Here is a 16,517-nt window from a genome sequence, read left to right on the forward strand (position 1 = left end):
TAAAAATGATGTAGAAACACTATTTTCAGCATCCAATGAATATGGCTACAGACTAATTATATGTCTGGTCATGAAACAGATATTGAGAAATACACCAATATATTGCTGATAATTGTTAAGAAAGTTACTGATTTTGTATCCTCATGAGAGAAGCATGCTTTCTAATCAAGTATTTACTAAACACCTATTAAAAAGTAGGCAACATGAGGAATTTTAAAAAGTCACTTCCAGATCTAACAAAGTTTAGAGTCTAGGTGGGGAGACAAGGATGTATATACTGTATCTCTATTAATAAAGAGAACTCCAACTGTACATCCCCATCGATCTTCGTAGTTCAAAGAAATTATATGGGAAACCTAGTTGAAGGACTTCAAGATGCTATATAACTGGGGGGTTGCTTTAAAAAACACACTTAATACTAATTAAATGAAGAACTGATGGGCCAGGGGCAAAAATCTCTATACAGACTTCTTGGGGCAGACGTAGTGATGAAACAGAAGCAAGATTAGGAAAACTCGAGGAGGGCACTGAGGGACCCTTCTCCCCCCTTCCTAACTCGTTCTATGGGAAACATAGCAGAAGCGCGGAGAAGCACACGGAACGAGCGGAGAGCACAGTGAGTCATGGCAGAGCTCCCACCACCCGGGTCCGGAAACTACCTTGCCAACCTCAGCAGTCTTTCTTGTGCCTCTCCCGGTCACTACTTTCTCTCTATCCTCCAGAGCAGTGGTCCCCAGCCTTTTTGGCACCGGGGACCAGTTTCGGGCGGTTTCAGCATGATTGAAGCGCATTACGTTCAAGCTCACCTCCTGCTGTGCGGCCCGGCTCCAAGCAGGCCCGGAGGCTGGGACCCCTGCTCCGAAGGGTTAGCTGCCTTTTAGTACACTTCCTTCTCTGCGTTACTTTATATGTTTTCTATCCAAGGATGCACCTTAAAATACTAATACTTATTTATTTTGCCTGTTTTTGTAGCTTACTATATACATAAAATTACATAATATTTGTTTTTTTCTGTCTGGCTTCTCCCGAACAACAATGAGCTGTTTGTTATGCGTAGCTGTGGTTCACTCATTTTCATGTCTTGTTTCTTATTTATTTTGGGAGTAGGCAACTGCAGCCTTTAAGAAACCTCCCTCTACTACTCACTTTCTCCTTCAATCAGTTCAAAACACTCTTGCCAGCATCTTAACACTAAATTCATACTTTCCTTTTCCTAGAACTTTCCCCCCATTTCCACAATGCTGACTATTCAGGACTTCAATCTCTTTAGCACCTACACAATCTCTTGTATTTCTCTGTTTGTTTTTCAGGCTATTACTTCTTTGATTTTTGATAAATGCCTCCCATTCTCCACGCCACCCCTTCAATCTGGAATGGTGTCTTGCTCCATGATCAAACAATGGCCATTTCTTTTGTTACGTTGTTCCTGACTTTATAGAAGCGCGCTGCGTTCTAGCTCAATCTGTGCCTATCGTTTTGGTATCCATGCCCCAGAGTAGGCACTAAAGAAATATATTTGTTGAGGCTAATTCAGCACAACATAGGAGGTAGATTTAAGAAAATAACCATTTAAACTATAATTTATTATTCATTACACACTGACTCCTAATGAGAAATTTAAAAAGTGATGTTCTAGGTAATTTCCTTCTACTGTATGGACTGACTCAATCACTTATCTGAGGATAAAACTGTACTTATTTTTATTTCTCTTAGTTTTCCATGATACAACAGACAATCTGGTGGTTTAAGTACATCATTTGTGTACATGCTATATAACACAGAAGTTTTAGAGCAGTTTCAAGAGTCTAAAGTGATTTGCCCCGACTGGTATGGCTCAGTGGTTAGGATGTCCTCCTGCAAACCAAAAGGTCGCAGCTTCAATTCCTGGTCAGGGCACATGCCTGGGTTGTGGGCCAGGTCCCCTCCCCTCTAAAACGAAATAAAATTAAAAAAAAAAGTATAAAGTGATTTGGCTTAAAGTGTTGATAGACAGTAAACTGCTATGCAATAATCTAACCTGAAAACCGGATCTTGCCACTGGGTTTTACCTGGTTCCTGGTAATTTACTGGTATGGTGTTTTACCTCATACAAGGACCTATATCATAAGTTTTAAGAAAAAACTCATATTCACATGATTCTCCTTACTGTATATTTATCATGCCCACTTTACACTGCTGGGGACAACACATTTAACTGGGTGAAAACTGGGCAAGAATAATTTCATTGATGGGATAATATAATAACTAAAGAAAATGAAATAGATATTAAGTGATCTCCAATTTAACTTCCAAGATCCTCCATGATATTCTATTTAACTTTATATTAGATCCCTAGTATTGCCTCCCTATTCAGTGGTGATGTTAACCTATAAAAGTCATGCTCATTCTCCCCTCTGTGCCTGTTTTTGTGTTCTTCCCACCTGGAATCATGACTTTTTCACCAATTCAAGTTCACTATTTCAAGTCAAACTCACCTTCTTTAGGAAGGAGTCCCTTACTAACCTGACCCACTGCTGCTCACCCTGACTTGCCTTTCTCTTTACTCTTCGCACACGGGTGTCGGAATGACTTCGTCTCTAGTGCTGACTCTGACCTACTGATAGGAGACGCTGTTCAGAAGGATTCTGAGGCCACGTTAAGGGCCAACAGTATCTCCTGCAGGTATAGGATGGGAAGTGGTATTTTCTATATCTGTCTTAGCACTTAATTGACACCTTGGGAAGTACTTTGGCCACACTGCCCAAGCGACAGCTTAGGAACCAGCTCTTGTACTTTTGCACCTTTCAATATACCTAATAAATTGCCAAGTGCATGGTAAGTATCCAATATTAACCTCTTAATTCAAAGCAATTCTCCTTATTTCTAATTCAATTATTTTTATAATAAACATTACCAATACCAATTTTCTAAAACTATACTGAGGTACAATTTATAAAATTCACCCATTTTAAGTGTGTAATTCAGTAATTTTGTGTGTGTGTGTGTGTGTGTGTGTGTGTGTGGCAGGTTTACTAAGTGTGAAACCATCACCACAACCATCACCTCAAAGATTCCCTCATGCCAGTTTACAGTTAATTCTTCTCCCATCTCTAGGCCCAGGCAACACTAATCTTTCTGTCTCTAAGTATTTGCATTTTTGGAAATTTTATATACATGGATTCATACAATATGTATTCTTTCCTGTCTGGCTTCTTTTAATTAACACAATGTTTTAAGGTTCATCCATGTTGTAGCAGGTACTTCATTCTTTTTAATGCCAAAGAGCATTCCATATATAGGCAGCTATTTTGTTTATCCATTCACGAGCTTATGGATCTTTGAGTTGTTTCTGCTTTTTGGGTATTATGAATAATGCTGCTGAACATTTGCCATGCAGCACACTTCTGTTTTTTTAAAAATAAGTGTTCTTATAAAATCTTAAATATAAGAAGAGATACTTGTAGTGCTTAGTTTTATAAGTATGCCCAGTAGTTACCTTTAAGAGTCACTAAATGAATTTATGATCAACACCTACAAAATGATCAGCCTCAACAAAGTATTTAAATAAAGTCATAAACAGGCAGCTACTAATCTTTCTTGCTTATCATTAAGATAAAGCAGTTCAGTAGCAAGCTTTTGGGCCTGAGTTAAAAGCAGTACACGAGACATCAGTAGTGCAGGCTGAAAACCTAAGAATTTAACACATTATACCAGATGAGATGTTGTTATACCAAACATAAATTTTACACCCAGTGAATTAAATGGGGTTTTAGAAGAAAATAATGGGGTTCTAGAAAGAATAAAATTAAAACAAATGCATGAAAGTTAAGTGACGTGAAGTGCCTTACTATTATTGCTGCTGTTGCCATTGAAGGACCCAGAGGAACTGCTATTGTCTTTCTCTTTATCTTGATTTTCAAAGTCCATATTAAGGGACCTGTGGAAAAAATTGTATAGGTAAGTTTTAGTTCTGCTTAAGAAGGAAGTTAGAAAAGTCTGCAACAAAACTATTTTAAAACACTAAGGTATCAGGAGAGAAAGGAAGGCCTTTTTTGAACAACTTTGCAAAAATAGTTCTTGCCACATTTCAAAAACAACCTACATTCCTTCCAATCTGTCAAGAGTTCAAGGGTTTTAAAAGCATTCCGCTGTGGCTGGATCTTCCAGCACACCCTTAATTACTTCCTTCTGTTATAAACACCTAGAAGGAGAAATGCTGGGTCAGAGGGCAAGCACAATTTTAAGGTTTTTACATACTACACAACTGCTTCCAGAATGGCTGGACCGCTTTACTCTGATGGCAGTGAATGAAAGCACCTGTTTATCTGCACCTTGTCAGCTTTCGTTCAACAACAAACACCTGCATTTCTGCTATATCTAGACTGTTCCGGTACCGGGGGGACAACAGTGAGTAAAACGGGCTTTACACTGGAAGAGGGGAGAGACTGATAATAAACAAGAAAAGTAAGTTAAATATATGGTCTATTAATAGTAAGAGCTAAGGGAAAAGGGCAGGAAACAAAGAGGTTAGGTTTGAAATTTTAAATAGGGTGGGCAGGGAAGGCCTCACTGGTGTGACTTCTGAGTTAAGACCGGAAGGAAGTAGTTATTGTCAATCTGGGGGACTAAAAAGGCTATTTGTTTCAATTCAGAATTCTTTAACTGAGCTTGCCTATTTACTTACTAACAGATCAGTTATTTAATTAGGGTCTTTGTAAGAAATTTAGAGCACCAATTTGTGAAGATAAAGCCCATCTGTGAGAGCAAACTGAGTGGAGGTCGCCCTGGAGCTGAGAAACAGCTTTGAATTTTGTACAATCTGAGAGTCCACGGCCTTCTGATCAGCTTTGTGCTGCTCTGTAATCTCGTATTTCTCTTTCTCGGTGTTGAGAACCCCACTCTCCTGCTGTCTGGGCTTGCGCAGCTGCCTCTTCTTAAGTCTCAGTGAGATGTTTGGGGATCTTCACACCACTGATATCAATTTTGGTGGAGGCTGCGATGACAAATTTCTGGTGTATTCTACACAGAGGAACTCGATTAAGGGATAGAGGTCCAGTCACAAGTAGTAAGCCACCGCTCGGCTCCTTCAGGAAAGCCACCCTCTTGCGCCTGTGGCGCCCAGTGAGGATGAGACCGGTCCTGGGAGCGATGCTGGCCCGCAGTTTTCCACGTGCCCACTGAATGGTTTCTTGCTGAGGCTCCGCAGCTCTCGAGGCGCATCTTCGGTAGGATAGACGGCATCTGGGCATTTTGCAGAGTTTAACCACTCGGGTACCACCGTACTTGTTGCCACCAGTTGGTTATGTGATAGCAGGAAGAACCCCCCCTCCTTTTTCTTTTCAATCCTGGACTTAGCTGCTGAAATACTTCCTCTTGTACATGGTCTTTCGGGAATATCCGCCAATTACGCTGACTAGGACAGGGCTTTAGTTGCAGAGGGGCTTCCCCTTCTTAGGCGTCTTGGCCTTGAGATTACCCTTCTTAGTCTTGCTACCAGCATCAGCCTTCTTGGCTTCAGGATTTTTCTCTTTAGTATCTGGCTTCTCAGTTTTTTCACACGCCATCTTGCAAGATAGGAAAGAGCCCATTTATTTATTTATTTGTGAACTACTGTTCAAGTCCTTAGCTCATTTCCTATGTTCCTTTAAAGGAGAGAATTGTGGGTGTCTATGTGTCCAAAAGAATTTTCTGCGATGATGGAAATGTTCTATATCTACAGTAACCAATGTGGTAGGCATTAGCCACATGAACACTTAAAAAATGTGGGAATACAACTGAGGTACTGAATTCTACATATTATTTTATTTTAACTAATTTAAATTTAATTTGAGAGCTAAAACTATAAAACTCTTACATGAAAACATAGGGGTAAATCTTTATGACCTTGGATTTGTTCAAGCCATTTTATCATTGCTGAGTTTCTGACCATTTTATTAATTATTGTGAGAGGGTTACTAAAATATTCAGCTACATTTGTAGATTTATTTCTCTTTGAAATTCTATCAGCTTTTGCTTCATGCATTTTGAAGATCTTTTAATAGATGCATAAACATTTGGGATTATATCTTGCCACTTAACTGATCCCTTTATTATGAAACCTTCTTTACAGTAATATTCCTTTCTCTGAAAGTTGCTCTATCTGATACTAACAAAGCCACTCCAGCTTTCTTTTGAAGAGTATAAGGTTCTTTTCCCAATCTTTCACTTTAAGTCTTTCCTTTTTTCTGACTTTGTATCTACAGCATGTAATGGATTTTTTTTTTATTAATAATCCTCACCTGAATATATGTTTATTGATTTTAGAAGGGGGAAGAGGGGATACACAGAGAGAAAAACATTGATCAGATGCCTCTTGTACGTGCTCTGACTGGGGACTGAACCTACAACTTTTTGGTGTATGGGACTGACACCCGATCAGGGCTAAATATCACTTTCAATTCAATCTGACATTTGCTACCTTTTAATTGGGGTGGTGTTTCAGCCAATTTCATTTAATGTGATTGCTGCTATGATTAGGTTTGATACTATCAGTGTTGCTATGTGTTTTCTATTTGTCCTTTTTTGGGGGTTCCTCTTTATCTGCCTTTTTTTGTATTGATACAGTATTTTTTATGATTCTGTTTTATCTTCTTTGTTGTCTCGTTAGCTATAACTTTTTAATTTCAGTGGTTGCTATAAAGTTTATAGTATACATTTTTAACCCATAGTCTTATCTTCAAGTTATAGTATACTACTTCATGTGTAGTTTATAAACTTCATAGTAGTTACATTTATTTTTCTCCTCTCAACCTTCATACTATTGCCATGCATTTTATTTATTTTTTAAGTGTATTTTATTGATTATGTTGTTACAATAGTTCCAATATTTCCCCCTTTGCTCCCCTCTGCCCAGTCACCCCCGTCCCCCAGCAATCCCACCCCACTTAGTTCATGTCCATGGGTCATGCTATAAGTTCCTACTGCCATGCATTTTACATGTTATGCTATAAATGCCATAATTTTATTTTTGTTTATAAAGTAAATTACCCTTTAAACAACTTTAATAAGAAAAAACCTTTTATATTCATCAATGTAATTAACCATTTCTCGATCTTCATTCCCTTGTGTAGCTCCAGACTTCCAACTGATACAATTTTTAATCTTGAAGTACATCCTTTAACATTTCTGGTTGTACAAGTCAGTTGGTGATGAATTCTACCAGGTTTTGTGTGTCTGAAAACATCTTTACCTTGTCTTCATTTCTAGAAGATGTTTTTGCTAAGGAATTCTGTGTTGACAGTTTTTCTTTTTGTGCTTTAAAGCTGTTGGTCCATTGTCTTCTCACTTGTACTGTTTTCGATAAGAAATCAGATGTCCATCCTTATCTTTATTCTGTATATGGAACACATCTGGCCCCTCCCCCCCCTTTCCCTAGCTGTTTTTTTGATTTTCAGTTTTATCATTGGTTTTGAGCAATTTGGCTATGATATACCTTGGTGCAGTTTTCTTCATGGTTCTTGTGCCTGGATGTTCTAGAACTTCTTAGATCTGTGGGTTATAGCTTTTTTCAAGCATGAAAAAATTTTGTCATTCAAGTATTTTTCTGTCCCTTCCTTTCTTCTCCTTTTTCAGCAACTCCAGTTACTCATACATTAGGCCACTGGAGGTTGCTATTCAATGTACAACAACAGCTCAAGGATCCTCTTTTCATTAACAATTTTTTCCCTCTTTTCTCTATTTCATTTTGTATACTTTCTAGTGTTATGCCTTCAGCTTCATGCATCTCTTCTGCAATGTCTAATTGTTAGTAATCCCATCCAGTGTATTTTTTATCTCGGGTATTATTTTCATCTCCAGAAGTTTGATTTGGGTAGTTTAAAATATCTACCGGTATACCTCTTTGTCATATGCAATACAATTATACTATGTTTTTCTCTGCTAATTCTAACAACTGTGTCAGCTCCGGGTTGGTTTTGACTTACTGTTCTCATCTTTGGTTATGTTTTCCTTCTCTTTGTTACCTGGTAATCTTTGCTTACTAGACTTCGTGAGCTTTACTTTGTCACAATATTTTTATTCCCCCTGGCTGGGTAGTTCAGTTGGGTAAGAGTGTCATCCCAACATGCTAAGGCTGTGGACTTGATGCCCAGTCAGGGCACATGCGAGAGCCAATCAATGAGTGCATAACTAGTGCAACAACTAAACAATGTCTCTTTTTCTCCCCACTCCTCTCCACATCCCCCATTTCTCTCTCTAAAATCGATCAAAAATAAGTTTAAAAAATATTTTTATGCTGGCATTGGCTGCTTGATATTTTTATAATACTACAAATCTTCTTGAGCTTTGTTCCAGGGTGCTCTAAGCTATTTGGAAATAGTTTAAGTAGCTCAGGTCTTGCTTTTACGATTTATTAGGCAGGTCTGAAGCAGAGTTCAGTCTATGGTAATCACTCTCTACCACTGAAGCAGGATCTTTCTGAAAACCTTACCCAATGCCACATGAATTATAAATCTTTTCCAATCTGGTTGATGAGAACTGGTACTTTTCCCTTTAATACTTACCTTATTCTTTGCTGAGTCTTAGATCATTTCCTCACATGCATGCCCTGATCCACATGCAGATCTCTTTCATATTCTATTTAATTCTAGCTGCCTCAGTCTCTCTGGACCCTCAGCTCTGTCTCCATGACCTAGGCAATCTTTCTCCCTGTACCACCACCCCAAAACAATCTTTAATATTTGTTTTAAGTTTATTTTTGACAAAAAATAATTGTATACGATGGTTTCTGACTTTACGGTGGTTCAACTTACAATTTTTCAGCTTTACAACGGTGCACAGTCAGTAAAAACCAGCTGTTTTCCGTCCTCATCAGGAGACAGATATTGAAGAGCCTGTTGCTATCACATCCCCATCATCCAGCAATTAATTTTAGTTCAATGCCTCAACCATTCTTCAAGCCCAGTGTATTTATTTTAACTGTGTAATGGCGAACACCCATAGAAACATTGTTTTCACTTTCAGCACAGTATTCAATAAGTTACACGAGATGTTCAATGCTTCATTATAAAATCTCGGCAGCCGTTCGTCTCGAGAGACGATGGTGTAGCTTCTTAAGAGTCTATCTGCACCGCCGAGAATGGCTGTGCAGTCCAACTCGGGAGTGACACGGTATCTGTCTCCTCCCGTGTTGAATCGACATCTTGTGATGACGCTGGAGTGTCCTCTCCAGTGAAGCTGAAGCTACAGAGCCTGGGCGGGGTGATATGGAGGGTCTGCTGTTGCCCATGCAGCAGACCCCCCCTCTCTTCGCAGCTGAAGGGTCCAAGGGAAAGACGGAGTCAATACAGCTTGGCTTCAGGTGTGCCGCAGGAGTTGCCGGTGTTGACTACAACGTCACACCGCCTTAGGGACTCCGGCTCCGGATTTTCTGTCGGGGTTTACTCCCTTAGCCTTTCCCCTGAAGAGGTATGCCGCAAGGCAGCGGAGGTTTTTTGGAGTCAGAGTTTTCCTTCTCTGATGTGCCCTGATTGGAAGATCGAACCAGCGACACTTAGCTCGCAGGCCGACGCTCAATCCACTGAGCCAAACCAGCCAGGGCTGGTTTCATTATAAAATAGGCTCTGTGTTATGTAATTTTGCCTAACTGTAGACTAATGTAAGTGTTCTGAGCACATTTAAGGTAGGCTAGGTAAGCTATGATGTTCAGTAGTTAGGTGTATTAAATTCATTTGTAACTTACAGTATTTTCACCTTACTATGGATTTATCAAGACATAATCTCATCATAAGTCAGGAAACATCTGTATATTTAAGGTATACAACATGATGTTTATAATACATGCATACACTGTGAAATGATTACTACAAACTAATTTACATATCCTTTACCTCCCGTAGTTGCCTTAGCAAATTTCAAGTATACATTATTATTAACTCTAGTCACCATGCTGTACCTTAGATCTCCAGAACTTATTCATCTTATAGCTCAACGTTTGTATCCTTTGATCAATCTCTCCGCTTTACTCCTGCTCTCCAGCCTTTGCTAACCACTACTCTGTTTTCTATTTCTATAATGTGGACAGACTTGGAGCCCTGGCCTGTGTGGCTCAGCTGGCTGGCGCCTAACCCTGTAATGGAAAGGCTGCAGGTTTGATTTCTAGTCAGGGCACAAACCTACATGGCCAGTCTGATCCCTGGTCCAGGCACAGAAGGCAATCAACTGACGCTTCTCTCTCGCATCAGTGTGTGTTTGTCTCTCTCCCTCTCTCTTTCTCAAAATCAATTAAAAAATGTTCTCAGGCAAGGAAAATAAATAAATAAATAAAGCGGGTTTGGGAAGCAGGGGGTGGGGACCATCTTAAGATAGCTTGAAAAATTGTTTTATCATTTCTCAGGCTCACTGTCCTTTGGTGTCTGATGAATAGTATCTTGAAAATCATTCTTTCAGGTGTGGAGGCAAATCCAGTTTCTGTTATTCCATCTTCCCTTCCCTCCCTCCTGAACAAGTGTCTTGTCAATAGTAAGTTGCCTAATATTCTAAACCAGCCTCACATTATAATTCCTGGGTCTATATGCTCATCAGAATAGCCCCTTTATAAAAAGGGGCTTTCATTTTTCCCTCCAGTTACTGTTCTCTCCCTCTTTCAATGCTCTCCTGTAGGTCTGTCAAACTCTTTGGGGACTTATTGCTAAGATGAGTAATTATGATTTTTCTCTCTGAGCAGCTGGGAAGATCAAGGGGAGACAGGTTTCAGCTTTAAGTAATACAGGAAGTCTAGGAAAGCTCAGCAAAGGGACGACAAACGGAAGGGCTCCTAAATCAAGAAATTTTTTGGCTTTTAGAACCTAGTTTTACTTGATGTAGTTTTTCCCTCTGTACTTGAAATATGAAGGCCTGATGGAAAATAAGCAGTCCACTTCACAAATCTTTTATCGATCTTTTATGATTTCCTTCTCTTACGAAGCTGTCTAGCTCAAAAATGGTACCATCTTTGGATCGTTGTTTAGGCCACAAACCTTGGGAGTCATCCTGACTCTTTTCTCTCATACATACTATATCCATCCCATCAGCAATCTCGTCTTAAGTCTGTTGATATCTCATTCCACCACTATTAGCCTAGTTAAAGCCATCATCATCTCTTGCCTGCACCAGGGCAATACATTCTCCTACGTTTCCCTATTCCGCCTTTCCCTTGGACCCAACAATCTATTTCCCACACAGAACACTCTTTCTAAAACACAAACCAGCTCGTCATCTCCTGCTCTCAACTCTCTGTTGAAGGTTGATTTATCCAACTGCATATGAACATTCTCCAGGATGGATTGTATGCTATGCCAAAAAACACATCTCAACAAATATAAAGGGACTGAAATCATAAAAGGTATGTATCTGACCACAATGAAATTGAGTTAGGTTGTTGAAATTCCTTTCAACAACAGAGAGAACTGTGAAATATCTTCAAATATTAGGGAAGTAAGCAACACACTTATAAAGAACCCATGTGTCAAAAGAAAAAAATCACTAGTTAAGTCAGAAAATATCTTGAGTTGAATGAAATTAAAATATAAAATTTGTGGAATGCAAACAAAGCAGTGCTTAAAGGAAAATTTGCTGCTTTAAATACATATGTTAAAAATCAATTAACCTGAGCCTGCGAACTAAGTTCTGCTAGTTCGATTCCCAGTCAGGGCACATTACTAGGTTGCACGTCAGGTCCCCAGTTGGGGGTACAAGTAAGAGGCAACCACACAGTGATATTTCTCTCCCTCTTTTTCTCCTTTCCCCTCTAAAAATAAATGAACAAATAAATTATTTAAAAAGAAAATCAATTAACCTGAGCTTTCACCTTAAGGAACTAGAAAAAGGCAAAAACGAAACCCAAAGCAGGTAGAACAAAGGAAATAATAAAGACTAGAATGCAAATAAAAAAAACAGAAAACAGAATAAAGGAAAAAAAAAAAAATCAACAAAACCAGAAGCTGGTTCTTTGAAAAGATCGACAAAATTGATAAAACTTTTGTGGCTAAACTGACCAAGAAAAAAGAATCAGAAGACACAAACGACTAAAATAAAAAATGAAAGGCCCACCACTGCTGACCAACAGAAATTAACTGGATTTTAAAAGTATGAGCAAACTGATGCCAACACATGAGATAATTTAGAAGAAATATACAAACCCTAGAAAGACACAAATTACTAAAACTGACTCAAGAAGAAACAGAATTCCAAGTAGACTTATAAGAAGTAAAGAAACTGAATTAGTAATTTAAAATAGTCCCTCATGCAACCATAAGAAAGATGGAATTGCTAAAGTAAGACTTTTAAGACAAAAATTACTACTAAAGATAAAGAGGGAAATTGTATGCCAGTCAATCCATGAGGAAGATATAAGTTATAAACACACAGAAAGAGAAAAGACAAACCCAAGGGCTGGGAGAAACTCTTTCCAAGACATTTATCTAACAAAGGACTTGTATCCACAATATATAAAGAACTCTCAAAACTGAACAATAAAAAAACCTAATTTTAAAATGGGCAAAAGATCTGAACACTTCACCAAAGAAGACACCAAAATGGTAAACAAACACATGAAATGATGCTCAACATCATTAAGAAAATGCAAATCAAAACCACAATGAGAAATCATCAGAATAGAATAGCTATAATCAAAAACAGAGATAACAACAAGAGAAATTAGACACCACATACATTGCTGGTAGGAATATAAAATAGTACAGCTGCTTTGAAAAACAGAGGTTGTTTTTCAAAATGTTAAAGTTACAATATAAGCCAGCAATTCCATTCCTAGGGTTATCTATCCAAGGGGTAGGAAAACATATCCACACAAAACCTTGTACATGAACGCTCACAGCAGCCAAAATATGGCAACAACCTAAATGTCTATCAGCTGATGCATGGATAAACGAGAGTAGTATCTGCCAATAAAAAGGAATGAAATACTGATACATATTTCAACATAGATGAACTTGTAAAAACTTATGCTAAGTGAAAGAAGACAGTCACAAACGACCACATGTTGTATGATTCCACTTATATGAAATCTCCAGAATAGGCAAATCTATAGACAGAAAAGTTCAAGATTAGCAGTTACAATCTGAGAGATGGGCTTGAGATACTGTCACCTGACCATGACCAGTGTGGCTCAGTTGGGCATCATCCCAGAAATTGAAAGATTAGTGGTTATATATAGGGCAGGGGAGACAGAGAAGGGGATCGCCTGCTTATGGGTACAAGGTTTCTTTTGGGATGATGAAAATGTTCTAAAATTGGATTATGGCGATAGTTACACAACTTAGTAAGTATACTAAAACCACTGAATTGTACACTCTATATGGAAGAATTTGATGGTATGTATGTTCTATCTCCATAAACCTGTTTTTTTAAAAAAACCCTATCAGTACTTTAAGGAAAGGGGCTAAAAACGGTGAAGCAGTAAAGAAACCAAACCAAACTGAGTATGTGCTAACTGAGAGAACCTGTATCTAGAATATTTAAAGAATTTTTACAATTCTGTATAAGACAAATAACCCAATTTTAAAATGGGCAAAAATGTGAATAGGTATTTCACTGAAGAAGAAAAATCACATGGCTAATAAGCATGTGAAAAGATGCTGAATATCGTTTTAACATTCTAATTCCAGTTATTAGGGAAATGCAATCAAAGCCACAAGATATCATTTCACATCCTAGTACTAGAATGGCTATAATAAAAAGACAGAAAATAATGTGTTTAAAAAAGCTCCTACCTGCTACTGAACTATATACTTAAAAATGATTAAAATGGTAAATTTCATGTTATGTGTATTTGACCACAAAAAACATTCTTACCAGTACTTAAAAAAAGTAGTAAACAAAGCAGGAAAACAACAGTAACAAAATATCTTCCCACAAAGAAAAGCCAGACTTTAGATGGCTTCATTGGTGAGTTCTTTCATATGTTTATTTAAAGAACAAATACCACACTTTATATCATATAATCTTTTTCAGAAAACAGAAGAGGAGGAAACACAAACTTATTCAATGAGGGCAATTTACATGTGTAATTAAAGGCATCATAATTTACTTTTTTGCAGAAAATATATTACTGAATTATAAAAGACATAAGGTACTAGACTGAGATCCTAACAACTAACTGGGTTCCGATCCAGACTCTTGTTACCAACGAGTTGTGTGATCTTTATCCAGTTACCACATCTTGTTGAACTTCAGTTTCCTCGTTTGTAAAATAAGGAAGTTCACCAGAGAAATCTTTTCCATTGATATAATTCTGTGGTGCATTTATAGCATAAAATTTTGTTTAAAACCTGTATGATTGATCCTAAATTGGTATAACATACCTGTAAAAAATAGGCAACATTTAGTGAGAGCCAGTTTATATTCTCTGAAGTTTTGGATGTTTAACTTACATAATTCAACCAAAAGCAAAAGAACACATAAAGAGATGGTCACCTTAACAACCCACATGTCCAACAAGAGTGGAATAAGATAGTAACACAAAGAAATACCAAATTACTAAAAATTAATATAAGGATGATTGTGGAAAATTGTTAGGTGAAAATAATTAGAATATGATTTAAATTGTGAAAACGACACAGCATATAAGTACAGTAGCCCCTCTCTATATTGTGGTTCACTTATCACGGCCTCACTGTATCACAGGATTTTTTAAAATATTAAATTATTTATCGCGGATTTTTCACTATATTGCGGGATTTTGCGGTACTGTATATATATGTTGTTAAAGTTACGTAGGTTTAAGAGTGTAGAATATGTTTAAGAACATAAGTAGTGTTTATAAAAGTGTGGAAAAGGTTAATAAGGAGTGGGAAAGGTTAATAAGGGACTGGGAACGGTTTATAAGTGTGTGGGAAGAGTTTATAAAGCTTCAAAATATGTATAAATACTAAAATAAATGTAAGGTTCCTACTTCGTGGGGGGGTCTAGAACATAATACCCGCGATAAGTGAGGGAATACTGTAGTTCAAAATCCTATGCCTATTTCATTTATCACCATCACTTGCTTTTAAGTTCTCAATTTAAAATTTTTCATGCGGCCTTCATTTTTAAGTGTATCAGCCACGAAACTATTTGAGTTATACACCACTACAGTTCCTTTCAAGAAAGGATAGTGAAAAAAGGGAGTAAGCATCTAGTTCCCTATTACTGTGGCTATCTTTGAGGACAAGGATTTCAAGAAGACCCAGCCTCAATGTTCCCAAGGTCAGCAGACAAAATGCTTGGTAAATGTTAATGACCATAATTCTAATAACAGTAAAATGAACCATAAATCATTTCTGTATGTAAAAAAAACTGACAATAAGCAATTTCACATAGCTTACCCTATGTCACTGCCTCTGGGTTAGGAAAAACGTTTTGTTCCCTTTGAGCCTGCAGAGTCACTGTCAAGGATTCTTTCCTTAACCTTCCCAATGAGTGTGCTTATGCGAACCATTCTTTCCAGAACCAGAATTTAAACAATTCGTGTTTGCATTAAAATGGCAAAGTCATATAACCAAAACTAAGAAGTATTTTAACAGCAGCTGAATTAAAGAATAAATATCAGAATTATCCCATTCTAACTCAATTCCTGTCAAACTCATGTTTCTCTCCACAGATCAGTATGTTTTGGTGCTAACACCTCCAAATGAAATTAGTTCCATTTTGAGAGCATCTTACCTGAAACTACCATAGACTATCAGTAGAATGGAAATCAGAAATGTAGACACTTGACTGGAATCCACCAGGGAATAGGCCCTAGAAAAATAAAAGAAAAAAATTAAATCACATGGCAGCAAGTCCTCATGGAATTTACAGTCTAACGTAGATCCACAAACCCTACTAGGTTTTTATTGCATCTTTAATATGAAAAAAGATATAAATTAGCATTAACAAAGTAACAATTAAAATGAGATATGCTGGTTTTCACAGCTATTATTAGTTAACATCCACAGGATGTTAAGTGATACTAATGTGAAAATCCCATCTCTGTATGACATACAATAATATATGCTCACAACATCCATACCCAATATCTACCAGTTCTGTACCAATGATAAAAAGTCTGAATGATCAAACTTTTATCAGTTTACACTTGCATTACCAATAGTATTTTACTGGTTTTACTCAGTGGTGAGGTAAAGCCTCCCTCTCTCCTGAATTCCATTTCCACTGTTACAACTGTAACTGCCTGCTGGTTCTCTCCCCTCTGCGGGTCCCACAGGAAGTTCTTCAAAGTCAACAGGTCCAAAACTGAAGTCATTGTTCTTCCTTTCATCCCTGTCTTCTCAAGGAATGGTACACGACCCCCTCAGCTGTCAGAGCTCGAAATCTGTTGCACTCTCGACATCACTTCTCTGACTTCCCACGTTTAATGACAACGAGGCCTGCAACTTCCACGCCCCCAGCGCCCCTACTTCTCAATCCTGCTGCCAATTCCTCCATGGCTTGACTAGCGGAAATCACTATCCATTATTGTTAGGGATTTTCCTAAATAAATTACTGTTCCTTTTTTCATTTCAGCAAATATTCAATGATGCCTC

At 37.8% G+C, this 16,517-nt stretch overlaps 1 protein-coding gene across 1 annotated transcript in view; it reads right to left on the reverse strand.

The window, feature by feature from the left end:
• The window catches only part of SPPL3 (signal peptide peptidase like 3), a 66,670-nt gene that overhangs the window by 16,273 nt on the left and 33,880 nt on the right, over positions 1 to 16,517 (reverse strand). The window contains exons 2-3 of the mRNA XM_090291613.1: positions 15,655 to 15,732; positions 3,828 to 3,916 (exon numbers count right to left, since the gene is read on the reverse strand). Coding sequence (XP_090147739.1) covers positions 3,828 to 3,916; positions 15,655 to 15,732 — 167 coding nt within the window. The remainder of the gene's footprint in view (positions 1 to 3,827; positions 3,917 to 15,654; positions 15,733 to 16,517) is intronic.

This window comes from Furipterus horrens, unplaced genomic scaffold (assembly GCF_987537825.1).
Source record: "Furipterus horrens unplaced genomic scaffold, mFurHor1.1.pri manual_scaffold_11, whole genome shotgun sequence".
NCBI lineage: Eukaryota > Metazoa > Chordata > Mammalia > Chiroptera > Furipteridae > Furipterus > Furipterus horrens.